We start from the raw sequence: 27,552 nt of genomic DNA, 5'->3' as shown, positions 1-27,552 counted from the left end.
CTGTGGATGTTCACATTTCCTTCACAAAACTTAACATTCTCAAATTGAAGTTTCATCACAGTTAAACTGACAACTGCCTGAGAAAACTGCTCCTATCACAAATTCCCCATGCCCTCTCATTCCTTTCCAGGAATATCAAGCAAAATACGGAGTATTTAATATCGGTCAACAGCCATCTCTGATGCTGAAGCCTATTCCTAAATGGTTACTTAGCTGGCTGATCTGACAAAAAGATAATCACGTGCAGGAAGGAACTGCAGATGCTGGTTTACACCGAAAGGCTCAAAATGCTGGAGTAACTCAGCGGGTCAGGCAGCATCTCTGGAGAGAAGGAATGGGTGACGTTTTGGGTTGAGACTCTTCTTCAGACTCAATCCGACGAAGGGTCTCAACCTGAAACGTCACCCGTTCCTTCTCCGCGGAGATGCCGCCTGACCCGCTGAGTTACTCCAGCATTTTGTATCTGTATAAAGATAATCACGTCAGTCTCAGTTGCTTGCTCCATGTACCTGCTGTACTTCAGTGCGTGTGTGATCACCCTTTTGAAACCTGTTCACCTTCAACCTGTGTACCTCGGGCTGACAAACCCAGATGAATCCTAATCTATAGATCACTAAAACTCTCATCTTGTATATTTGTGGGTTTGTGGATAGATTTGTTCCCAAAATACAGCCAAAACAGTACACGTTAGCACAACAATTTTAGGCCCACCTTACTCACCATTGGCCTGCGGTTCAAATGGTTGTTATATTTTAAAAGTTATTCACTTTTTAAACTTAAAAAATGACTTTTTAAACTTTTAATAAATGCTTTTTGCACTTGCCGTGCCCAAGATGGCTGCCGAGTGACGGGAGTGACGGCCAATGGGGGGGGGAGTGAGGAGAGTGGAAGAGGCGGGACCGGAGGAGGGGAAGGGGACGGGACCCGCACAAGTGATGGCCAATGAGGGGTGGGGGTGAGGAGGGTGCAAGAGGTGGGACCGGAAGGAGGGGGAGGGGACGGGACGGGACCCGCACGAGTGATGGCCAACGAGGGGTGGGGGGGTGAGGAGGGCGCAAGAGGTGGGACCGGAAGGAGGCGGAATGACGATCAGGAGAGGCTTGGACCCAATGGGTTCACTCCGGCTAGTCGCAGTTAATAGTTGTAATGGAACAGATGCATTAAATAACACACCCTGCACTGGATAAACTTGTGGTGATCTTTGAGATCTGCTGTTTCAAGGTTAGCACGCCTTGAGCCTTCTTGACAAATACATAACGAGAGGGACAGTCTTCTCAACACCTCATCAACGTTTATTCAAGCCAATGTCAAACTACTCAACTGACTTGTCCCTTTAATTCAAGGAATGGGACTTTTAAGTGAAGCTTTCATTACGAAAAAAAAGGTATGGAATAGAACTCATGAAATAATGGAAAGGATAAGGACTTTGAGTCTCCAGTTCTCAACACAATGGGCCATCATTTCCTTTCTGGGAATCGAATCTTGCAATCTAAAAGGTTTAGTTAGCAAGACATGTTTCTGTGGAGAATTTCATTAAATGACAAAAAGGAAAAGTATTAAGTGTACATAATGAAGGCAGAAAGAAGTGTGTGCACTCACTGCCTTAAGACACTTCTCTTGGTGCGGCGTAATGGGAAGGAGGCATGAACTCTAACTTCAAATCCATTTCTAATTCATTTGAAAGACCGCAGCAAATTATCTGCCTTCAATGCTAAAGCACCAAACCAATTTCCTCAGAATAGAAGTGACAATACCACAGAATTTATCACCATAACCTTGACTCGGAGGTTGTGTGGCAAACCGAAACCTCAACACAAAGAGCAGTGAATAAAGGTCGCCCATGATAAACACAAGGGTAAAAATGATTACAAAATCGGCAGCAGGAGAGAGATTGTTCAATAGCAACATGTGTCTATCACTTTGTAGGCTACGGACAAAGGCAGTGCCGGCTTTAATTCATCACACCACTGGAATCATTCATTGTACAAATAACCTCTCGTGTCTTTTGACAATTTAAGCCTTTTGAGTACTGCTTCGTTCCCTTGTGGCTGCACATTCCAGCTACAGGCAGAGCAAACGCATTCTGAATGACAAAATAACCATTACTCTGCAATTAAAACCAATGTTCATATCTTCACAAAAGCCTTTTCTGGTCTTGGTAGATGTTTGGTGTAAACTATTCCGCAGGGAGGCACCGTGTCATGAGAGCAGTCAAAGTTGGGACACTGTACATGAAGATTGTTTAAAAAATGAAACAACCTACATTCAATAATGTAATAAAGGTAGATACAAAGTGCTGGTGTAACTCAGCGTGTCAGGCAGCATCTCTGGAGAACATGGATAGGTGACGTTTCACAGAGTGCTGGAGTAACTCAGCGGGTCAGGCAGCATCTGTGGAGAACATGGATAGGTGACGTTTCACAGAGTGCTGGAGTAACTCAGCGTGTCAGGCAGCATCTCTGGAGAACATGGATAGGTGACGTTTCACAGAGTGCTGGAGTAACTCAGCGGGTCAGGCAGCATTTCTGGAGAGAAGACTGGGTGACGTTTCGGGACAAGACCCTTCTTCAGACTGATAGACATATTGTTGGACATAGGCTGGAGGAAGAAGCAGGTGTGTGCCCTGAAGAAATACATAGCTGCAAGCTGTGATGCTTGCTGAAGGGGTTTTGGTGGAAGGGGAGAGGTGAGGGGGGGAGGGAATTTAAAAATATCTGGTTGATTTATTTTTCGGCATTGATATTCATCCCAACAAATCTGTTTCTTTATGTTCTTTTCAATGATCATCTAATCAAGAGTAAAGCAATCATTCAGACTGTGGTTCACCTGTACCTCAGGTGAACTTTATTTAACAGCCTTGGGTCCAAATCCCCTGATCCCATTGCCCAACACAACAGCTGTGACCACATTGGTCGACACATCTAGTAGACCAGTCACAGAAAATAGGTGCAGGAGGAGGCCATTTGGCCCTTCGAGCCAGCACCGCCATTCATTGTGATCACGGCTGATCATCCACTATCAGTAACCCGTGCCTACTTTCTCCCCATATCCCTTGATTCCACTAGCCCCTGGAGCTCTATCTAACTCTCTTTTAAATTCAACCAGTGAATTGGCCTCCACTGCCTTCTGTGCCAGAGAATTCCACAAATTCCCAACTCTCTGGGTGAAAATGTTAAACCTCAGTTTTAAATGGCATCCCCTTTATACTTAGACTGTGGCCCCTGGTTCGAGACTCCCCCAACATTGGGAAAAAATTTCCTGCATCTAGCTTGTCCAGTCCTTTTATAATTTAATATGTTTCTATAAGATCCCCTCTCATCCTTCTAAATTCCAGTGAATACAACCCCAGTCTTTCCAATCTTTCCTCATATGACAGTCCCACCATCCCGGGGATTAACCTGGTGAACCTACGCTGCACTGCCTCAATAGCAAGGACGTCCTTCCTCAAGTTAGGAGACCAAAACGATATTAAATCTCGACATCCGGTGGTATCTGTGCGGAGTCTGCACATTCTCCCTGTAACCCACTGGGTTTTCTCCAGGTACACCACATACCAAGCATATTCAGCTTCATAAACTAACTGGCAATTGTTGACTGCCTCTCGTGGGTAGTTGAGGGGCAGAATCTCGGTGGAGTTGAAGGGAACGTGTGGAGAATTAAAAGTGGGATTAGTGCAAATGTTGGTTGTTTTCAGTCAGAGGGTGGTGGGTGTATGGAACAAGCTGGAGGCAGTTGAGGCAGGTACTACAAACAGCATTTAAAGGACATTTTGGACAGGTGCTTGGGTAGGAATGGTTTAGAGGGATATGGGGCAAACGTAGACTGGTGGGACAAGCGTAGATGGGGATAGACACAAAATGCTGGAGAACTCAGCGGGACAGGCAGCATCTCTGGAGAGACGGAATGGGTGATGTTTCGGGTCGAGACGCTTCTTTAGTGTAGATGTGGCATCTTGGTCGGCATGGGCAAATTGGGCTGAAGGGCTGTTGGACTCCGTGACTCTAAATGTTTGGTCAGTTCTTCTGAAACTTGGCAAACTGAATTCTGAATTGTTGAATTTTGACAGCAAATTCGATGACTGAGTGGCGTGGCCATGGTGGGCGAGGGGCCTGTTTAGGTGTTCCAGGCCAAACGTTTCCATGGCTTCCTTGAATCAGCCACCAAGTTTAAGACCTGTGCAGTGTTTGAGCAGAGGCTGAGCTGGCAGTCTGGCATCAGCAAAGGAGTGCCAAGATGTATCAGTGACTTTTCCATAGTTCAGGCAAAAGTTAGAGATCCAGATAAATTATTCGTCAAGAAAGTGGCAGACAGAGTCTGTTGTCTAGAGGTCCACTTTGGAAGTGGGATTCTTAAACATACAGCACCACAATTAACATCCAGATGCAACAAACAACAGGGTTAGTTGTTTAGTTTAGTTTAGTTTAGAGATACAGCACGGAAACAAGCCTTTCAGCCCACCGGGTCCGCGCCGACCAGCGATCCCCGCACACTAACACTATCCTACACACACTAGGGACAATTTTTACATTTACCAAGTCAATTAACCTACAAACCTGCATGTCTTTGGAGTGTGGGAGGAAACCGAAGATCTCGGAGAAAACCCACGCAGGTCACGGGGAGAACGTACAAACTCCGTACAGACATCACCCGGGTCTCCGGCGCTGCATTCGCTGTAAGGCAGCAACTCTACCGCTGCACTTGTTGTGTTAACCTTCATTTGAAGGTGCTTGCAGTATGAAGGTCTGGGCATTATGGCAATTATACGGTGCTTTTGTGAACCGATCCTTGAAGTTCAATGCACACTGTTGACCTTTTTACACAAGCAGCAGGTGCAATTAAGGTTCAAACCGAATGCAAACGGAACACAATGCAAACTGATAAGATTGTTGGCCTCAAAACAGATCAAAGCACACAGGGACAGGAAAAATAAGATTTAGATTTAAGATTTAGAGATACAGTGCAGAAACAGGCCCTTCTGCCCACCGAGTCCGCGCCGCCCAGCGATCCCCGCACATTAACACTATCCTACACACACTAGGGACAATTTTTACATTTACCCAGTCAATTAACCTACAAACCTGCACGTGTTTGGACACAGAGAAGACACAAGGAGCATGTGTAGCAAGGAACTGCAGAGGCTGAAGATAGACACAAAATGCTGGAAACGTCACCTATTCCTTTTCACCAGAGCTGTTGCCTGACCAGCCGAGTGACTCCAGCGTTTTGTGTCCATGAGGAGCATTATGCCTGGAACATAGAACGGTCGAGCAAGGAACAGGCCCTTCGCAACACTATGTCCGTGCCGAACACCATGCCAAGTTAAACTAATCTTCTGCTTGCATGTGATCCATGTACCCCCATACACATGGAACCTCATTAGCATGGAACCTCATTTGCCGATGATACAAAGCTGGGTGGCAGTGTGAACTGTGAGGAAGATGCTATGAGGTTGCAGGGTGACTTGGACAGGTTGTGTGAGTGGGCGGATGCATGGCAGATGCAGTTTAATGTGGATAAGTGTGAGGTTATCCACTTTGGTGGTAAGAATAAGAAGGCAGATTATTATCTGAATGGTGTCAAGTTAGGAACAGGGGACGTACAATGAGATCAGGGTGTCCTAGTGCATCAGTCACTGAAAGGAAGCATGCAGGTACAGCAGGCAGTGATGAAAGCCAATGGAATGTTGGCCTTCATAACAAGAGGAGTTGAGTATAGGAGCAAAGAGGTCCTTCTGCAGTTGTACAGGGCCCTTGTGAGACCGCACCTGGAGTACTGTTTCGGTCTCCAAATTTGAGGAAGGATATTCTTGCTATTGAGGGCGTGCAGCGTAGGTTTACTAGGTTAATTCCAGGAATGGCGGGACTGTCGTATGTTGAAAGACTGGGCTTGTATACACTGGAATTTAGAAGGATGAGAGGGGATCTTATCGAAACGTATCAGATTATTAAGGGGTTGGACACGTTAGAGGCAGGAAACATGTTCCCAATGTTAGGGGAGTCCAGAACAAGGGGCCACAGTTTAAGAATAAGGGGTAGGCCATTTAAAACAGAGATGAGGAAAAACTTTTTCATTCAGAGAGTTGTGAATCTGTGGAATTCTCTGCCTCAGAAGGCAGTGGAGGCCAATTCTCTGAATGCATTCAAGAGAGAGCTAGATAGAGCTCTTAAGGATAGCGGAGTCAGGGGGTATGGGGAGAAAGCAGGAACGGGGTACTGATTGAGAATGATCAGCCATGATCACATTGAATGGCGGTGCTGGCTCGAAGGGCCGAAGGGCCTCCTCCTGCACCTATTGTCTATTGTCTATTGTGCCTGTCCAAAAGCCTCAATTCATCTGTGAACTGTACAACTTCTTGCTGAGTGTCTCCCCTTCCTCAGGTCTGGCCTTTACTACAGAGAGCACTTGGTAATCATCCAGCAAACACTGAGGTTGCTCAGAAATCTATTTCAGAAGAGTTTAAACCATTGCACCCAGGCCTGGGTGTCTAATTATCCATCCTGCCAGGCTGATCATTTATGCTGGCTTTTCTGATGAACATAGACATAAATAACTTGCACATTTATGATATTACTAACATCCTCAGGACACTTACAGTTAATTATTTACGACAGAATTGGGGACTTGGTTACAGTGGATGAAATCGTTAGTGGCAATTTGCAAAGTTCCGCAATCGAGCAAGGGGTGAACAAAAACTGTTTATGTTGAGATTGGTGCGGTACAAGTTACAACGCAAAAGAAAATCGTCACGATCTCGCTCACTCACTCACCCAAGCATAAAGCAATAAAACCTACAAAATCATCGCAGATTTTACAAATTAAACATAAATACACCTAATTAGTAGTTTTGAAAGCAGTACTTTTTTACCTCGAAGAAGCAAAACCGGAAAATACAGATGAAACGTGGGTCTGTGTACACACAGCAGCTCAGCCAGCGAGAATGTTTAGCACAAGCGAACTATGGCCTGGGTATGCACGGTCGAGATACCGAACTCGCTTATTCATGACTGAGATCGCAGGTAAACACTAACAAGTGCTTTTGAACAGTGCCAAGGAAACCATGAACGCTTCATGAGGTGACAGGGAGTTTGCCCCGAACCATTGTACACAAGTTCAACACCACTGCAGCAGTGTGATGTGGCCATTGTGGAACAGTGAGACTATTAGCATCACAGTTGTACGGCACAGAAATAAGCCCCAGAAATATGGGCCAAACACAGCCAGGTAGGACTAGTGTAGGAAAGAACTGCAGAAGCAGGTTTAAATCGAAGGTAGACACAAAATGCTAGAGTAACTCAGCGGGTCAGGCAGCATCTCTGGAGAGAAGGAATGGGTGACGTTTCGGGTTGAGACCCTTCTTCAGACTGATGTCAGGGGAGTGGGCGGGACAAAGATGGAATGTAGTCAGAGACAGTCAGACTGACCATAGACAATAGACAATAGGTGCAGGAGTAGGCCATTCGGCCCTTCGAGCCAGCACCACCATTCAATGTGATCATGGCTGAGCATTCTCAATCAGTACCCCGTTCCTGCTTTCTCCCCATACCCCCTGACTCCGCTATCCTTAAGAGCTCTATCTAGCTCTCTCTTGAATGTATTCAGAGAATTGGCCTCCACTGCCTTCTGAGGCAGAGAATTCCACAGATTCACAACTCTCTGAATGAAAAAGTTTTTCCTCATCTCTGTTTTAAATGGCCTACCCCTTATTCTTAAACGGTGGGCCCTGGTTCTGGACTCCCCCAACATTGGGAACATGTTTCCTGCCTCTAACGTGTCCAACCCCTTAATAATCTTATACGTTTCGATAAGATCCCCTCTCATCCTTCTAAATTCCAGTGAATACAAGCCTAGTCTCTCCAGTCTTTCAACATATGACAGTCCCGCCATTCCGCGACTGGTGGGAGAACTGGGAAGGGGGAGGGGATGGAGAGAGAGGGAAAGCAAGGGTTATTTGAAGTTAGAGAAGTCAATGTTCATACCACTGGGTTGTAAGCTGCCCAAGCGAAATATGAGATGCTGTTCCTCCAATTTGCGCTGGGCCTCACTCTGACAATGGAGGAGGCCCAGGACAGAAAGGTCAGATTGGGAGTGGGAGGGGGAGTTGAAGTGCTGAGCCACCGGGAGATCAGGTTGGTTAAGATGGACTGAGCAGAGGTGTTGAGCGAAACGATCGCCGAGCCTGCGCTTGGTCTCGCCGATGTAAAGAAGTTGACATCTAGAGCAGCGGACACAGTAGACGAGGTTGGAGGAGGTGCAGGTGAACCTCTGTCTCACCTGGAAAGACTGTCGGGGTCCTTGGATGGAGTTGAGGGGGGAGGTAAAGGGACAGGTGTTGCATCTCCTGCGGTTGCAGGGGAAAGTGCCTGGGGTGTGGGTGGTTTGGGTGGGAAGGGACGAGTGGACCAGGGAGTTGCGGAGGGAACGGTCTCTGCAGAAAGGGGAGGAGATGGGAAGATGTGGCCAGTGGTGGGGTCCCGTTGGAGGTGGCGAAAATGTTGGAGGATAATATGTTTTATGTGATGGCTGATGGGGTGGAAGGTGAGGACAAGGGGGACTTTGTCCTTGTTATGAATGGGGGGAGGAGGAGCAAGAGCAGAGATGCGGGATATCGAGGAGACCCCAGTGAGAGCCTCATCTATAATGGAAAAGGGAACCCCCGTTTCCTAAAGAATGATTAGGACTAGTGTAGATGTGGCATGTTGATCAGCGTGGCAAAGTTGGGCTGAAGGACCTGCTTCCATAGTGTATGGCTCTATGACTAATTTTTTATTACAAAGAGGAGAATTTTCAGTAACTGTGCTACCTAATTCTAGTTAGTACGAATACAAACCATCTCATTTGGGCTCAAATCTATTAATCACCCGAGAAATAGGGATCATACTGACATTGAGTATGGAAGTTGAGAGGTCATGTTACCGTTATATAAGACGTTGGTGAGGCCACATTTAGAGCATTGTGTTCAGTTTTGGTTGCCACGTTATCTGAAAAATTTTGCAAACTGGAAAGGGTGCGGAGATTTACGAGGATGTTGCCAGGATTCGAGGGCCTGAACTATAGGGAGAGGTTGAGCAGGCTAGGGTTTTATTCCTTGGAGTGCAGGAGGATGAGCGGTGATCTTATTGAGGTGTACAAAATCATGAGAGGAATAGATCGGGTAAATGCACAGAGTATTTTGCCCAGAGTAGGGGAATCGAGAACCAGAGGTTTAAGCTGAGGGGGAAAGATTTCTAGACAATAGACGCAGGAGTAGGCCATTCGGCCCTACGAGCCAACACCGCCATTCAATGTGATCATGGCAGATCATTCACAATCAGTACCCCATTCCTGCCCTCTCCCCATACCTCCTGACTCCGCTATCATTAATAGGAATCTAAGGGATAACTTTTTTTACACAAAGGGTGGTGGGTGCATGGAACAAGCTGTCAGAGGAGGTAGTTGAGGCACATGCAGGCAGGTGGGACTAGTGTAGCTGGGACATGTTGGTCAGCGTGGGCACGTTAGGCCAAAGGGCCTGTTTCCAAGCTGTACGACTCTATGTCTCTTTAGTCCAGTCGGTCTCGTGTGACGTACTATGATGCTACCCTATTCACCAAGCCTCATCATAAAGATCCCCTGAACCAGCAAGATAGACACAAAATGCTGGAGTAACTCAGCGGGTCAGGCAGCATCTCGGGAGAGAAGGAATGGGTGACGAAGGGTCTCGACCTGAAACGTCACCCATTCCTTCTCTCCAGAGAGGCTGCCTGACCTGCTGAGTTACTCCAGCATTTTGTGTCTACCTTCCATTTAAACCAGCATCTGCAGTTCATTCCTACACACCTTGAACCAGCAATCTACAGCCCGGCTAATTTTAGGTTTAGGTTTATTATTGTCATGTTTACCGAGGTAAAGTGAAAAATAAAGTACAATGATGGAGTTTGAAGATCCATACAGAAAGAGTATTTGTATCATCTACAGTGCAAGCAACCATTTGAAATTGTTCATTTTAGTTTGTAAATCACTTTTTTTTTCACTCTCTCAATGGAAGCAGTCTCAGGGAATGATCCTTTGTCTCCCAATCCCTCCTCTCCACTGTGCTAACTAGGGCTGGCACAGCAGTAGAGTTGCTGCCTTACAATGTCAAAGACCTGGGTTTGATCCGAACCGCGGGGGCTGTCTGTACGAAGTTTGCACCTTCTGCCTCTGACCGCGTGGGTTTGTCAAGGTGCTCCAGGTTCCTTCCACATTCCAAAGAAATGCAGGTTTGTAGGATAATTGGCTTCTGTAAATTGTCCTTAATGTGTGGGATAGAACTAGTGTACGGGTGATTGCTGGTTGGTGTGAACTCAATGGGTCAAAGAGCCTGTTTGCATGTTGTATCTCTAAACTAAACTAGATACAGAACTCCATCTTAAATTTTCAAATGTCCTGCATTCTATTTTATGGATGTCACAGCGCTGAATGTTCCAAGTAGCGAACTGAGAATGAATCATCTATTTACTCTGGCACAGTGCATGCTCGAAACGAAGAGGGGATCGGACAATATTTTAATTGTACAGTTACTCCAATTACAAAATGTCAAAAATGTTCAATACATTTTTTGTTGCATTTAATCACGGTTAAATTGATGCAGTATTTCTATTGCTAAAGTAATTTGAAATATCTGCTGGATCAGTAATGCCTAAAGAGGAAATGTTCCAGCCAAATTAGAGACACCAACCCAGAAAATCAGTTGCAGAAAACATTTTTTTTCAGCATATACAATAGAAAAGGTGTAAAACATGATAAAGACCATTTCTTGTTTTGCAACATTTAAAGAGAATCAGACAAGCTCTGAATATGGCCATTTTGTGTGTGTAGGAAGGCACTGCAGATGCACGTTTACACTGAAGACAGCCACAAAATGCTGGAGTAACTCAGCGGGTCAGGCAGCATCTCTGGATAGAAGGAATGGGCAACGTTTCAGCTCGAGACCCTTCTTCAGACTAAAGAAGGGTCTCGACCCTAAACCGTCACCCGTTCCTTTTGTCCAGAGATGCTGCCTGTCCTGCTGAGTTACTCCAGCATTTTGTGGCTGTCTACAGCATTCCATGGTGTAGTGGGAGTGCCTGCCATTGGCAACCACTGAACTGGAAGGCCACAAGTTCACATTCCTCTCACCCCTCCACAACACCAACACCCCTCCCCCACTTCTGCCACCTCTCCCTACGCATGCTGATCCAGTAATCCCAATTATCCCACGAACTTCTTCCCAAAAACAATGCCACTCTTCCCATCCGGTTTTCCTCCCACAGTCCAAAGAGCTACAGGTTTGTTGGTTAATTGACTTTGGTCAACATTGTAGATTGTCTCTAATGTGGAGGATAGTGCTAGTCTACGGGGTGACTGCTTGTTGGCGCCAACCCGGTGGGCTGAAGGGTCTGTTTCCACGCTGGATCTCCAAAGGCTAAAGCTGGTCTCAACAGGGGCATTGGCAAGGCATTAGATTATTACGGGGTTGGACATGCTAGAGGGAGGAAACATGTTCCCAATGTTGGGGGAGTCCAGAACCAGGGGCCACAGTTTAAGAATAAGGGGTAAGGCCATTTAGAACGGAGATGAGGAAAAACTTTTTCACCCAGATAGTTGTGAATCTGTGGAATTCTCTGCCTTAGAAGGCAGTGGAGGCCAATTCACTGGATGCTTTCAAGAGAGAGGTAGATAGAGCTCTTAATGATAGCGGAGTCAAGGGATATGGGGAGAAGGCAGGAACGGGGTACTGATTGTGGATGCTCAGCCATGATCACAGTGAATGGCGGTGCTGGCGCAAAGGGCTGAATGGTCTTCTCCTGCACCTATTGTCTATTGGTGATGGTCCCCATGTTCTGGGGAAAGGAAGTGCAAGAGGAACGGCAGGTTCCGCCTGCTGACCCCTTGGATAGTCGTCATTTGTCAGGTGTGTTCCACAGCTGGATAACCACGCTTACAGTTCAAGCAGAAATACGATCAATGGTCAGTGGAATGAAGAGGCAGAGAATAAGTGTTGTGTGCATCACATGAAGGCACTGGGCCTACAGCGGAGATTATTGTGGCAGCACACCTTTCACAATCAGAGAAGGTGTCACACAGCTAATGTGGAGTGGTCACAAACATAAGGTAGACCCCACAAAGTGCTGGAGTAACTCAGCTGGTCAGGCAGCATCTGTGGAGAACATGGATAGGTGACGTTTCACAGAGTGCTGGAGTAACTCAGCGGGTCAGGCAGCATCTGTGGAGAACATGGATAGGTGACGTTTCACAGAGTGCTGGAGTAACTCAGCGGGTCAGGCAGCATCTGTGGAGAACAAGGATAGGTGACGTTTCACAGAGTGCTGGAGTAACTCAGCGGGTCAGGCAACATTTGTGGGGAACATGGATAGGTGACGTTTCACAGAGTGCTGGAGTAACTCAGCGGGTCAGGCAGCATCTCTGGAGAAAAGGAGTAAGTGACGTTTCGAGTCTAAACCATTCTTCAGACTGAGAGCCGGGGGCAGGGAAAAGCTAGAGGTATGAAAAGGTTCAGAACAAATCACAGGAAACACACCAGTCAGTTTCCACAAAGCAAGTCCCCACACGGTCTGCACTGTTGTAATGACAAGTTAGAATATTTTACCAATGCTGACCGAGGGATAAATAGATTCAAAAACATGAGCGACAAATCTTCTACTGCACTTTGAAATAACTCATCAACCAGAGTAGATATGGCCTCAGTTTCACAGTCAAACTGTAGTGTTCTGGGATAGACACAAAGTGCTGCAGTAACTCAGCCGGACATGCAGCATCTCCAGAGAGAAGGAATGGGCGACTTTCGGGTTGAGACCCTTCTTCAGACCTTGTCAACCTAGAGTTAACATAGAAACATAGAAAATAGGTGCAGGAAGAGGCCATTTGGCCCTTCAAGCCAGCACCGCCATTCATTGTGATCATGGCTGATCATCCACAATCAGTAACCCGTGCCTGCCTTCTCCCCATATCCCTTGATTCCACTAGCCCCTAGAGCTCTATCTAACTATCTTTTAAATTCATCCAGTGAATTGGCCTCCACTGCCCTCTGTGGCAGAGAATTCCACAAATTCACAACTCTCTGGGTGAAAAAGTTTTTTCTCATCTCAGTTTTAAATGGCCTCCCCTTTATTCTTAGACTGTGTGGCCCCTGGTTCTGGATTCTCCCAACATTGGGAACATTTTTCCTGCATCTCGCTTGTCCAGTCCTTTTATCGTTTTATACGTCTCTATAAGATCCCCTCTCATCCTTCTAAACTCCGGTTCTGTGGCCAACTATCTAATCCTGGACTGAGGATGCGACTATCCCAGTTACAGCTGACCACAGAAAATGTAAACGCAGAAGGAAAAGAAAACGAGTCATGAGAACTTTAGATTTCAAATGACAAAGTTTGAACATTAGGTGGTATTTTCTCACCTTCTCACACATCCTTTTTGCAAATAAATAACCTGCCTGATTTTACAAAAATAAATTCTGATGTCACACCACAGGTTTCACTTGTGTAAGAGACCTCTTCAGGTCTTGTAATTTGATCGTGGGAGTCATGTCCCTCTCTGGTTTAGTTTAGTTTAGTTTAGAGATACAATGTGGAAACAGGCTCTACGGCCCACCGAGTCCACACCGACCAGCAATCCCCACACATTAACACTATCGTAGGGACAATTATACATTTATACCAAGCCAATTAAACTACAATCCTGTATGTCTTTGGAGTGTGGGGAGGAAACCGAAGATCTCGGAGAAAACCCACGCAGGTCACGGGAGAACGTACAAACTCCGTACAGGCAACACCCGTAGTCAGGATGGAACCCGGGTCTCCGGCGCTGTGAGGCAGCAACTCTACCGCTGCGCCACTGGTTGTTAACTCTCCCACGGAAATACACTGCAATCATGGACTGCTGTAAACTACCCCAGGATGGCAGGGCGGTCACTGTGGCGCAGCGGTAGAGTTGCCGCCTTACAGCGAATGTAGGGCCGGTGAGCCGAGTTCCGTCCCAACTACGGGTGCCGTCTGTATGGAGTTTGTACGTTCTCCAAGTGACCTCCATGGGTTTTCCGCGAGATCTTCGGTTTCCTTCCACACTCCAAAGACGTGCAGGTTTGTAGGTTTAATTGGCTTCAGTAAATGTAAAATTGTCCCTAGTGGGTGTAGGATAGTGTTAGTGTGTGGGGATCGCTGGGTAGTGCGGACCCAGTGGGCCAAAGGGCCTGTATCTTCAGCGCTGTAACTCTAAACTAAACTCAGTATTGTGCCAGCCAAATTTCCCACAACCTGGAATCCATAGAAAATTAGTTATATTGGCCCCAAATTCTGTCATTCCTTTTCTAAAACTTATTAATTTTATCTCCCTCTGTTTTTTTTTGTCTATTGAGCCAACTTGAGGTGGAATGAAATTATTGACTAATATCTGCTTGTGTGGTTCATGTCAAATTCTGAATGACAATGCTTCTCTGATATTCCTTGGGACTTTTTATTGCAGGAAAAGAGCCATATCAATGCAATTTGTTATAACATGTACACCAAGTATATTTAGCTGAACATGGCTGCAAATTGCCTTCGGGTCTCTTGCACTGTAACCGGAACAGACATAGTGCGTGGCAAAAGCAATATTAATTTTACCTCAAGTGCAGTTTACCGTCTTATCATTTTATAGGTTCACTAGCCCGAGTGGACCCGTTGGGCCCAAGCCTCTCCTACGGGCCCGGCAACCCTCCGTCCAAACCTGACGACACTCACTCATCCCCCCTCAACCCCCTCATTGCCCCCCCCTCCGAGCGGCAACCCTCCCCCAACTGCGCACACGCGGATCCAGCGGCCATCTTACATAAGTATTAGATCAGGGGCCCCATCTATGCAGGCACGGACCCATTGGGTTCCCATTATGACGTGGAAAACGGAGGTATTACTGCGCAGGTGTGGCTGACGGGCACGGCAAGTGGGGAAGGGATTTATCAAAGTTTATAAAGTGAATAACTTAAAAAATATAACAACCATTTGAACCGCAGGCCAATGGTGAGTAAGGTGGGCCTAAAATTGTTGCGCTAACGTGTACCGTTTTGGCTGTATTTCGGGAACAAATCTATCCACAAACCCACAAATATACAAGATGACAGTTTTATATATATATATATATATATAGATATTGTAAACCATAAAAAAAATATCAACAATGTCAAAGGCATTTCACAGTGAGGGTAATAAGGGGAAAAGTTTGACTTAAGTGTAGAATTGAGTCAAATTAATGACAATTCATTAATTACGGCACGGTGGCGCAGCGGTAGAGTTGCTGCCTTACAGCGAATACAGCGCCGGAGACTCAGGTTCCACCCCGACTACGGGCGCTGTCTGTACGCAGTTTGTACGTTCTCCCCGTGACCTGCGTGGGTTTTCTCCGAGATCTTCGGTTTCATCCCACACTCCAAAGACGTGCGGGTTTGTAGGTTAATTGGTTTGGTAAATATAAACATTGTCCCAGGTGTGTGTAGGATGGTGTTAATGTGCGGGGATCGCTGGTAGGCGCGGACCCGGTGGGCCGAAGGGCCTGTTTCCGCACTGTATCTCTAAACTAAAAACGAAGATCCCAGATGGTTCCTCGAAGCTTCTTGATCAAAATACTAAAAGGTAAATTGAATTGAGAGGACAAAAAATAAAAAGTAAAACCCAGCCATTTAAACAGACACATTTAGTTTAGAGATTGTGGGAGTTATCTGTCTCTCTATCTGGTTTAGAGTATTTTAGAGATACTGCACGGAAACAGGCCCTTTGGCCCACAGAGTCTGTGCCGACCAGCGATCCCCGCACAACAGCACTATCCGACACACACTAGGGGCAATTTACATTTATACCAAGCCGATTAACCTACAAACCTGCACGTCTGGAGAGTGGGAGGAAACCAAAGATCTCAGAGAAAACCCATGCAGGTCACGGTGAGAACGTACAAACTCCGTACAGACGGCACCCGTAGTCAGGATGGAACCCGGGTCTCCGGCGCTGTGAGGCAGCAACTCTACCGCTGCGTCACTCTTAACACTCGCGCTGATCTTTCTTACATCCAGTAAACCCTAACGTAGATTAGAGTTCTATTTGCACTCTAGTTTAACATAACTTTGTCCAGGTACAAATAAAAAAATATAAAATGCTGGAATAACTCAGCAGGTCAGGGAGCATCACTGGAGAATGTGGCTCGGTGACGTTTTGGATCGGGACCCTTCTGTAGTCTGGTTACTCCAGCATGCGGGGTCTTTCCTTGCTAAACCAGCATCTGCAACTCCTTGTTTCTGCACGTACAAACAAATGTGCTTGACTTAAATGGAAGGAAGACCAAATTGAAATTGGAAACTAGGCAAGACCCACAATAAAAATTAAATACTTTATTACTACGCTGTCCCAATTACCTTCAATTTCATATCCTGTTTAAATCAATATTGAAGCACTAAAACTGATTAAGCTAATTCTTAAAGTAGACACAAATTATTTGATGCAGCCCGTGTGATTGCTGTTACCATAATGTAAAACATGCAGATCCACCCGACTAATTCAGCCTCATAACATTGGCACGAGCTGAGATTCTGGACGGGTGTAGAAATGATGTGCAAGCTGGAGAGAAGTGGGATGTAATTTATAATCTTCTGACCAATGCTTTATGGGTCTCTTAATTCAGCCTCTGCTACTATTAATGTAGTTAATGTTGAGATTATATCTATATTTTTGAAGTCAGCAAAGTGATTTAAAGGTCTCATTTTTCCGGTCCCAGCTCTCTTGCAGTTAAATCAAATATCTTACCAATTAATTGCTGACGACTTCACGGTGCGCGATCAGAACAGATAGCCTAACCACAAATTAAACCTTTGGCCATTACATCCTGCCTGCTACAGTCAAGTCTGCAGCTTCTTTTATCATGTGTCGGAGAAAAAACTGCGGATGCTGGTTTAAATCGAAGGTAGACACAAACTGCTGGAGTAACTCAGCGGGTCAGGCAGCATCTGTGGAGAACATGGATAGGTGATGTTTCACAGAGTGCTGGAGTAACTCAGGGGGTCAGGCAACATCTGTGGAGAACATGGGTAGGTGACGTTTCACAGAGTGCTGGAGTAACTCAGCGGGTCAGGCAGCATGTGTAGAACATGGATCGGTGACGTTTCACAGAGTGTTGGAGTAACTCAGCGGGACAGGCAGCATCTCTGGAGAGAAGTAATGGGTGACGTTTCGGGTCGAGACCCTTCTTCAGAACGAAGTCAGGGGAGGGGGCGGGACAAAGATAGGATGTAGTCGGAGACAGGAAGACTAGTGGGAGAAGTGGGAAGGGGGAGGGGATAGAGAGGGGAAGCAGGGACTTCTTTAACTTCAGATAGTCCTTGCTTTCCCTCTCTCTCCATCCCCTCCCCCTTCCCAGTTCTCCCACCAGTCTTCCTGTCTCCGACTACATCCTATCTTTGTCCTGCTTCTTTTATGTTGCTTTAGCCTGTCAGGGGGTAGGTCGGGGACGGCAGTTTGTGCAACATTGAGGTTTTGGAGCAAATTGACCAAAGCGTACCTCCTACTTATACAGAAGGGGTGACGTGGAGAGTGAGCCAGGAGCCTCGTTTCACAGCACTGTCATATTTTATGGCTTCATGGAATTGCTTTAATTGAAAAACTCCAACCAAATCAATATTTACTGCATCTTCAAAAAGCCAAAGCTTCCAGTTGCCTGCTGCAACATGATATTTAAATGCACGTTACACATATAACATGAATAGTGGCAAAAAACTGCAGCGACCATCAGCCACAAGGATGGTCCCTCTTCTTCCACTGGCAAGGATGCTGATTTTAAATGATTCCAATAATGGGGGATTAGGGTGGGACCTCACGTACCAAGACCCCCTTAATCTCTCTTCATTGATAAATTATACTGTCCGTTAACTAGACAATTCCTATTTAAATAAAACCCTTGTATTAAAGACAAGTGAACTCATTATTAAACTGCGTGAGAATGTAGAAGTAGCCCACAAATCCGGTAAAGCTGGGAGATGGCCAGCACTATCCTTAATACAAGGCTCTTATTTAAAGAGATCAATGCCAATTACCATGCAAGACCTGGTCACATTACCTGCCCTGTTACTGGCTTCTATTCCACATTGCTCCCTTATGAGTAAGAAAAAAACTGCAGATGCTGGTTAAAATCAAAGGTAGACACGCAATGCGGGTCATGCATCCTGCTCCCTTATGACTTACACTGCACTCCTCTCCCCTCCCCTCCCCTCCCCTCCCCTCCCCTCCCCTCCCCTCCCCTCCCCTCCCCTCCCCTCCCCTCCTCTCCTCTCCTCTCTTCTCTTCTCCTCTCCTCTCCTCTCCTCTCCTCTCCTCTCCTCTCCTCTCCTCTCCTCTCCTCTCCTCTCCTCTCCCTAACCCACACCCCGTTTAATCAAAAGCCTCTGTCACTTACTCCACCCATCTGTCCACCCCCCCACCTGTATCCACCTATCACTTGGCAGGATTTGTCTCACCCCTACTTGCCACTCTTTTCCATTGCTCCCCAATTCTACAATCAGTCTGAAATCAATTTATTGTACATCTCTGTGCTCCAAGGAATAGAGTCCCAGCCTGCTCAACCTCTCCCTATAGCTCAGGCCCTCAAGTCCTGGCTCCATCCTCGTAAATCTCTGCACTCTTTCTGACATAATGACATCCTACCTGCATCAGGGTGATCAAAACTCAATGCAATACTTCAAATGTGGCCTCACCAACATAATGTACAACTTTGACATAACACCCCAATGTTTATACTCAATACCCTGACTGATGAATGCCAATGAACCATGAAGCTTCTTTACCCACTGTATCTACCTGTGATGCTGCTTTTAGGGAACTACTAGACCAAGTGGACCCATTGGGCCCAAACCTCTCCTGCATTGGTACAGCACCCTCTCCTCCCCCCCTCCCCTCCCCCCTCCCCGTTCTATCGTATCGTATGTCTCATCTGCACTAGTCTACCCTGCCTGCGTATGGCCTATATCTCTCCAAACCTGTCCTATCCATATACCTGTCTAAATGTTTCTTAAACATTGTGATAGTACCTGCCTCAACTAGATTTAGCTCTTAGAGCTAAAAGAATCAAGGGATATGGGGAAAAAGCAGAAACGGGGTACTGATTTGAGATGATCAATCATGATTGCTGGCTCGTAGGGCCGAATGGCCTACTCCTGCACCTATTTTTCTATGTTTTCTATCTTCTCCGGCTGCTCATTCCATACACGCACCACCCTTTGTGTGAAAAGGTTACCCCTCAGGTTCCCATTAACTCCCCCTCACCTTGAACCCATGTCATTTGGTTCTTGATTCCCCTACTCTGGGCAAGAGATTCTATGCCTCTACCCGATCTATTTCTCTCGTGATTTTGTACACCTCTCTAAAATCACCCCTCATCCTCCTGCACTCCAAGGAACAGAGTTCTAGCCTACTCAACCTCTCCCTACAGCTCAGCCCCTTGAGTCCTGGCAACATCCTCTTAAAGTTGGAAACGGTGCAGAAGAGATTTACCAACGGGATCCCACTACTGGCCACATCTTCCCATCCCCTCCCCTTTCTGCGTTCCGCAGAGACCGTTCCCTCCGCAACTCCCTGTCCACTCGTCCTTTCCCACCCAAACCACCCCCTCCCCAGGTACTTTCCCCTGCAACCGCAGGAGATGCAACACCTATCCCTTTACCTCCCCCCTCAACTCCATCCAAGGACCCAAACAATCTTTCCAGGTGAGGCAGAGGTTCACCTGCACCTCCTCCAACCTCATCTATTGTATCCGCTGTTCCAGATGTCAACTTCTCTACATCGGCGAGACCAAACGCAGGCTCGGCGATCGTTTCGCTCAACATCTTCGCTCAGTCTGTCTCAACCAAACAGATCTCCCGGTGGCTCAGCACTTCAACTCCCCCTCCCATTCTCAATCTGACCTTTCTGTCCTCGGCCCCCTCCACTGTCAGAGTGAGGCCCAGCGCAAATTGGAGGAACAGCACCTCATATTTCGCTTGGGTAGTTTACACCCCAGCGGTATGAACATTGACTTCTCTAACTTCAGGTAGTTCCTGCTTTCCCTCTCTATCATCATCATCATCATCATCATCATCATATATATACAGCCGGAAACAGGCCTTTTCGGCCCACCAAGTCCGTGCCGCCCAGCGATCCCCGTACATTTAACACTATCCTACACACACTAGGGACAATTTTTACATTTACCCAGCCAATTAACCTACATACCTGTACCTCTATCCCCTCCCCCTTCCCAGTTCTCCCACTAGTTTTCCTGTCTCCGACCACATTCTCTCTTTGTCCCGCTCCCTCTCCTGACATCAGTCTGAAAGGTCTCGATCCGAAACGTCACCCATTCCTTCTCTCCCGAGATGCTGCCTGACCCGCTGAGTTACTCTGGCATTTTGTGTCTACGTTAGATTTTCCAGGATGTTATCTGAATTCCAGGGAGAGGTTGGACAAGCTGAGCTTCCTCACAAGAAGCCCTGTATGTTTAAAGAGCCAAAAATGTAACCTGACTCAGTTCGAGACATTTTACTTAGTTCAAAAATAACAGAAAATCAATTGATAATCAGTTTAGAATACTTGATATCTTTACAAAAAATAAACATCATAATTAATTTGTGGTTAAGTGAAGTAATAATGGACTCCACTGGCTAAGAAAAAGGATATGAATATTAATGTGAAGGACAAGGTGCCAGTACTGGCCGTACCAGGAGACTGGAGATCAGCATGTCTGCCTGAAGGACGATCCAGCATAAACAAGTCTTTCACTGAGGCTGCAACTCCCAATTTCCCAAAAATAACACGGCATTGTAAAGGACATTATCTAATAATTAAGTACATGGGAAAGTTGAAACTGGAATATTGCTTATTCCAGTTGTACGGTCATTAAGGGATTGGACACGCTAGAGGCAGGAAACATGTTCCCGATGTTGGGGGAGTCCAGAACCAGGGGGCCACAGTTTAAGAATAAGGGGTAGGCCATTAGGAACAGAGATGAGGAAAAACGTTTTCACTCAGAGGGTTAGGAAGCTGTGGAATTCTCTGCCTCAGAAGGCAGTGGTGGCCAATTCTCTGGATGCTTTTAAGAGAGAGTTAGATAGAGCTCTTAAAGATAGCGGAGTCAAGGGATATGGGGAGAAGGCAGGAACGGGGTACTGATTGTAGATGATCAGCCATAATCACTATGAATGGCGGTGCTGGCTCGACGGACTGAATGGCCTCCTCCTCCACCTATTGTCTATTGCTTCAAATTATATTGCAGGAGTGGGATGTGGAGACAAAGTTACCGGCAAGCAAGAGCCAACATAAAGATATTGTCTTTCAAGAATAGACACAAAAAGCTGGAGGAACTCAGCGGGACAGGCAGCATCTCTGGAGAAAAAGAATAGGTGACGTTTCAGGTCGAGACCCTTCTTCGGACTAGTCAGCGGAAAGGGAAAGGAGAGATATACATGATGACGTAGAGAGATAAAGAACAATGAATGAAAGATATGCAAAAAAAGTGACGATGATAATGGAAACAGGCCACTGTTATCATATCATATCATATATCTACAGCCGGAAACAGGCCTTTTCGGCCCTCCAAGTCCGTGCCGCCCAGTGATCCCCGTACATTAACACTATCCTACACCCACTAGGGACAATTTTTACATTTACCCAGCCAATTAACCTACATACCTGTACATCTTTGGAGTGTGGGAGGAAACCGAAGATCTCGGAGAAAACCCACGCAGGTCACGGGGAGAACGTACAAACTCCTTACAGTGCAGCACCCGTAGTCAGGATCGAACCTGAGTCTCCAGCGCTGCATTCGCTGTAAAGCAGCAACTCTACCGCTGCGCTACCGTGCCGCTGTGTGTTGGGTGTCTTTTCGAAATAGTGCCTTTTTGAAATAGCAAAGAACAAAATCCTGCAATCATTTGGCCTCCTAATTAAAGGACGTTCCTTTAGGAAGGTGATGAGGAGGAATATCTTTAGTCAGAAGGTGGTGAATCTGTGGAATTCTTTGCCACAGACGGCTGTGGAGGTCAAGTCAGTGGATATTTTTAAGGCAGAGATAGATAGATTCTTGATTAGTGCGGGTGTCAGGGGTTATGGGGAGAAGGCAGGAGAATGGGGCTAGGAGGGAGAGATAGATCAGCCATGATTGAGTGGTGGAGTAACTTGATGGGCTGAATGGCCTCATTCTGTCTTTCTGGATTCATGTCATGACTTTTGTCATTTACAATGAAGCACACAATTCTATACAACTTTGTTGAAACCACACCTGGAGTACTCTGCTATTGCCTTTAGCCAAGAATGAGTATGGCAGAGAAAATGCCAAGCAACTCTTTCCTCTATCTAGAGAATCCAGACTTCAGATGCCATTTTTCAGAAGGAAATCAAGTCGCTATGCACGAGAACTGGCACCACCATCAACATCATAATCCCACCCAAGCTTGTCTCCAAACTCCTGGACTTAGGAATTAGCGTCCCCCCTCTACCACTGGATCCTCGGCTTTCTGATCCACAGACCGTAATCAGAGAGGATAGGCGACAAGCTCTCTTCCACAATAATTCATAACACCGGCACTCTGCAAGGCCCCCTGTACACTCGTGACTGTAAGACCAAACTCAGCAGAATCACAAACAACGACAAGACTGAGTGCAAACAATAGACAATAGGTGCAGGAGGAGGCCATTCGGCCCCTCGAGCCAGCACCACCACTCACCGTGATCATGGCTGATCATTCACAATCAGTACCCCGTTCCTGCCTTCTCCTCATACCCCATTGACTCCGCTATCTTTAAGGGCTCTATCTAACTCTCTCTTGAAAGCATCCAGAGAATTGGCCTCCACTGCCTTCTGAGGCAGAGAATTCCACTGATTTACAACTCTCTGAGTGAAACGTTTTTCCTCATCTCCGTTCTAAATGGCCTACCCCTTATTCTTAAACTCTGGCCCCTGGTTCTCGACTCCCCCAACATTGGGAACATGTTTCCTGCCTCAAGAAAAGGAGATAGAGAACCTAGTAACACGGTGATAGGACAATAACCTCTCCCTCAATGCCAGCAAGACAAAGGAGCTGGTTGTATAAGAAAATAACTGCAGATGCTGGTACAAATCAAAGATATTTATTCACAAAATGCTGGAGTAACTCAGCAGGTCAGGCAGCATCTCAGGAGAGAAGGAATGGGTGACGTTTCGGGTCGAGACCCTTCTTCAGACTGATGTCAGGGGGGCGGGACAAAGGAAGGATATAGGTTGAGACAGGAAGATAGAGGGAGATCTGGGAAGGAGGAGGGGAAGAGAGGGACAGAGGAACTATCTACCTTCAAAGGAGCTAGTTATCGGCGTGAGAAAGCGTGTTGGAGTACCTGCCCGAATCAGCATCAATGGTGCCGATGTACTCAGAATCAATCTGTCACAGAAAGCGTTACATACCAACAATTCTGAGCACATTACTATCAGAAAGGATGAAGAACATTCTCCAGAATGGTACTAGGGCCTACATAGACCAGGTTGCATGATGCTGAACCTGTGTAGGAGGTGGTGATTAGATTAAGGAGTTTATTAAGTTAAGACAACTTGATATAGTTGACAGGAAGAATTCAGAATAATGAGCTAAAAAGAAAACTGGGCTGTTAGGGAATGAAACTAGGAAACTAGTTAAACGTGGGGAACTAGTTTGTGTTTGAGTTTAATTTATTGTCATGTGTGCCGAGGTGCGGTGAAAAGCTATTGTTGCGTGCTAACCAGTCAGTGGAAAGACAATTCATGATTACAATCGACCTATCCACAGTGTACAGATACATAATAAAGGGAATAACATGAATAACATTTAGTGTAACATCAAGCCAGTAACATTCAATCAAAGATAGTCTGAGGCTCTCCAATGAGATGGATAGTAGTTCAGGACCACTCTCTTAGTAGTTGGTAGGATGGTTCAGTTGCCTGATAATTACCTTCACGGATCAGGTGATCTTTTCAACACGATATTTGCTGGAACAGCTTACCACATCCCACCTATTTTCCACCTTCGTACAATACTGTAATTTATAGTTGTGACTTGTTTGATTCCTCTGAATGCATTCAAGAGAGAGCTAGATAGAGCTCTTAAGGATAGCAGAGTCAGGGGGTATGGGGGGAAGGCAGGAACGGGGTACTGATTGAGAATGATCAGCCATGATTACATTGAATGGCGGTGCTGGCTCGAAGGGCCGAATGGCCTCCTCCTGCACCTGTTGTCTTTTGTCTATTGCTTTTCTTTCTAGCCTGTGTAGATGTTTCTTTGTGCTGAGGATGACATTCCATGTGCTGATTGACTAACGCTGGGTTTTCTTGCCCCAGCATATAAACCTCTGTAGACAAAACTCCACTTCACAAGATAACAAATGGCGAGGAAGCCTGATATTTATCCACCTGTAGCAACCAATTGGATCCTAACTATTTTATGCGTTCCCTCAGATCAGACCCATTCACACCTGTTAATCTTTTATGATTTTCCTCTCGTCACTGACTGTCACCTCACTGTCAGGGTATTGATTTATTGTTATGCTTGGTATCTGCTCGACGGTTTTCTCCCTTGCTTTCTTGTTGCTCACTGATTGGCCTTTTTTATGCACTTCTGTAGTTTCATGTCAATGAGACAAAGGGCAGAGAAGAGAACAGGAGTTTGGGCAACCATGTCTGTGCCAACCACAATGCCAATCTAACCTAATCACCCCCTCCCCAGATAACCGTTCCCTCCAAAACTGCCTGGTCTCTCGAAGTTCCCCGATGTTGGGGGAGTCCAGAACCAGGGGCCACAGTTTAAGAATAAGGGGGAGGCCATTTAGGACTGAGATGAGAAAAAACTTTTTCACCCAGAGAGTTGTGAATCTGTGGAATTCTCTGCCACAGAAGGCAGTGGAGGCCGATTCACTGGATGTTTTCAAGAGAGAGTTAGATTTAGCTCTTAGGGCTAAAGGAATCAAGGGATATGGGGAGAAAGCAGGCACGGGGTACTGATTTTAGATGATCAGCCGCGATCATATTAAGTGGTGGTGCTGGCGCGAAGGGCCAAATTGCCTCCTCCTGCACCTATTTTTCTATGTTTCTATGTTTCTAATTCCTTGATGCTCGTCCCTTCCCACCCAGACCACCCCCTCCCCAGGTACCTCCCCATGCACCCGCAGGAGATGTAACACCTGGGCAGCACGGTGGCGCAGCGGTAGAGTTGCCGCCTTACAGCGAATGCAGCGCCAGAGACCCGGTTTCCATCCCGACTACGGGTGCTGTCTGTACGGAGTTTGTACGTTCTCCCCGTGACCTGCGTGGGGTTTCTCTGAGATCTTCGGTGTCCTCCCACACTCCAAAGATGGGCAGGTTTGCAGGTTAACTGGCTTGGTGTATGTGTAAATTGTCCCCAGTGTGTGCAGGGTAGTGTTAGTGTGTGGGGATCGCTGGTCGGCACGGACATGGTGGGCTGAAGGGCCTGTTTCCACACTGAATCTCTACACTAAACTAAACTAAACCTGTCCCTTTACCTCCTCCCTCACATCCATCCAGGGACCCAGCAGTCTTTCCAGGAGAGACAGAGGTTCACATACGCCCGGTCTAACCTCATCTATTATATTTGCTGCTCCCGATGTGGTCTCCTTTAACATTGGAGTGAGAAAACGTGGACAAGTCAGCTCCCCAAGTATACCAGACTACCTCTAGCTAGCAGGAATTGCACAATGCCTGGTCAGTTCATCTGAATAAGCACCTTTAAAAGACATTTGACAGCAACCTGATGTTAAAAACATTGGAATACTCAGGGCAGTGATCTGGTAGCATCATACATTAACGGCATAAGAAATCACAGATGGAGTCATACAGCACGGAAACAGGTCCTTTGGCTTATACATGATTATAATCGATCCATTTACAATCTACAATTACATGATAAGGGAATAACGTTTAGTGCAAGGTAGAGCCAGCAAAGTCCGAACAAGGATAGTCCGAGGGTCACCAATGAGGTAGATAGTAGTTCAGCACTGCTCTCTGGTTGTGGTGGGATGGTTCAGTTGCCTGATAACAGCTGAATCAGACAACAGAATCATCCTATTACAACCAGAGTCAACATCTGTCCCTGAATCTGGAGGTGTGCGTTTTCACACTTCTGTACCTTTTGCCTGAGGGGAGAAGAGGGAGTGACCGGGGTGAGACTGGTCCTTGATGATGCTGCTGGCCTTGCCGAGGCAGCGTGAGGTGTAGATGAAGTCAATGGAAGGGAGGTTGGTTTGTGTGATGGTCTGGGCTGCTGGCCTTGCCGAGGCAGCGTGAGGTGTAGATGGAGTCAGTGGAAGGGAGGTTGGTTTGTGTGATGGTCTGGGCTTTGTTCACAATTCACTGCAATTTCTTGCAGTCTTGGATGGAGCTGTTCCCAAACCAAGTTTACTTAGCAAGGGAGCAAACGTATTGAAGTTCCCAACTGACGGGTTATGAAACCAGCGTACGATTAAACCACATGCACACAGTTAGTTCAGGAACACGAGATTACCTTGTGTAGGAGCTGGTGAATTTTTTAGTTTTCCAGGAAATGCCTAACGAGGCTGCTGGCAAAGAAGTATTCCAGCCAGCATTCTTCTTCACTATTTTGTACCTTGTATTGATTAGCCTGTTGCTTGAAGGGCTTTTCACTGGGAATAAAGAATTTAAACCTGTGTAAAAATAAAAAAATAATATTTACTAACTTAAAAATATGTGCATTAATATAGCAATGAAGACAAAAACACTGGTTAAAAACACTTTCTATGATCTGCTACCCTGGTTTACTTTAGAGATACAGAGTGGAAACTGACCCACCGAGTCCGTGCCGACCTGCCTTGTACACTACCACTATCCTACACACCAGGTATAATTTACAATTTCGGCCCACCGAGTCTGCACCGAGAAGCATCCCCACACACTAACACTATCCTACACACACTCGGGGCAATTTGCACTTGTACCTAGCCAATTAACCTACAAACCTGCACGCCTTTGGAGTGTGGGAGGAAACCGAAGATCTCGGAGAAAACCCACGCAGGTCACGGGGAGAACGTACAAACTCCGTACAGACAGCGCCCGTAGTTAGGATGGAACTGGTTCTCTGGCGCTGTGAGGCAGCAACTCTACCGCTGTGCCACTGCTTGCTTTTAGACTAGGTATTCAGAATTTATTGTTTGATCTAAGATTGTGAGAAGCAGTGGAAATGATATCATTGGTCTGGCAATAAACAATAGACAATAGGTGCGGGTGGAGGCCATTCGGCCCTTCGAGCCAGCAGCACCATTCAATCGATCATGGCTGATCATTCTCAATCAGTGCCCCGTTCCTGCCTTCTCCCCATACCCCCTGACTCCACTATCCTTAAGAGCTCTATCTATGATGGAATGATGGTTAGTGATACACTTTACTCATTTGGAGACCTAACCTTGAAACTAGCAACATCCTGCTTATTAGTGATGTCAGGAAGCATGTCTTCACTCAAAGACGATGGAAATCTGGGACTTACTCACACAGATTTCTAGGGGAGTCCAGAACCAGGGGCCA

At 46.4% G+C, this 27,552-nt stretch overlaps 1 protein-coding gene across 2 annotated transcripts in view; it reads right to left on the bottom strand.

Annotated features, from left to right (window-relative positions):
• The window catches only part of zc3h3 (zinc finger CCCH-type containing 3), a 178,964-nt gene that overhangs the window by 63,400 nt on the left and 88,012 nt on the right, over positions 1–27,552 (bottom strand). For both annotated transcript variants that reach the window (XM_078398392.1, XM_078398394.1), the window contains exon 4: positions 26,519–26,678. In XM_078398392.1, the coding sequence (XP_078254518.1) occupies positions 26,519–26,678 (160 nt within the window). The remainder of the gene's footprint in view (positions 1–26,518; positions 26,679–27,552) is intronic.

This window comes from Rhinoraja longicauda, chromosome 4, assembly GCF_053455715.1.
Source record: "Rhinoraja longicauda isolate Sanriku21f chromosome 4, sRhiLon1.1, whole genome shotgun sequence".
NCBI classification, from domain to species: Eukaryota; Metazoa; Chordata; class Chondrichthyes; order Rajiformes; family Arhynchobatidae; genus Rhinoraja; species Rhinoraja longicauda.
The sequence above is the reverse complement of the archived record's forward strand: the minus strand, read 5'-3'. Positions and strand labels throughout refer to the sequence as shown.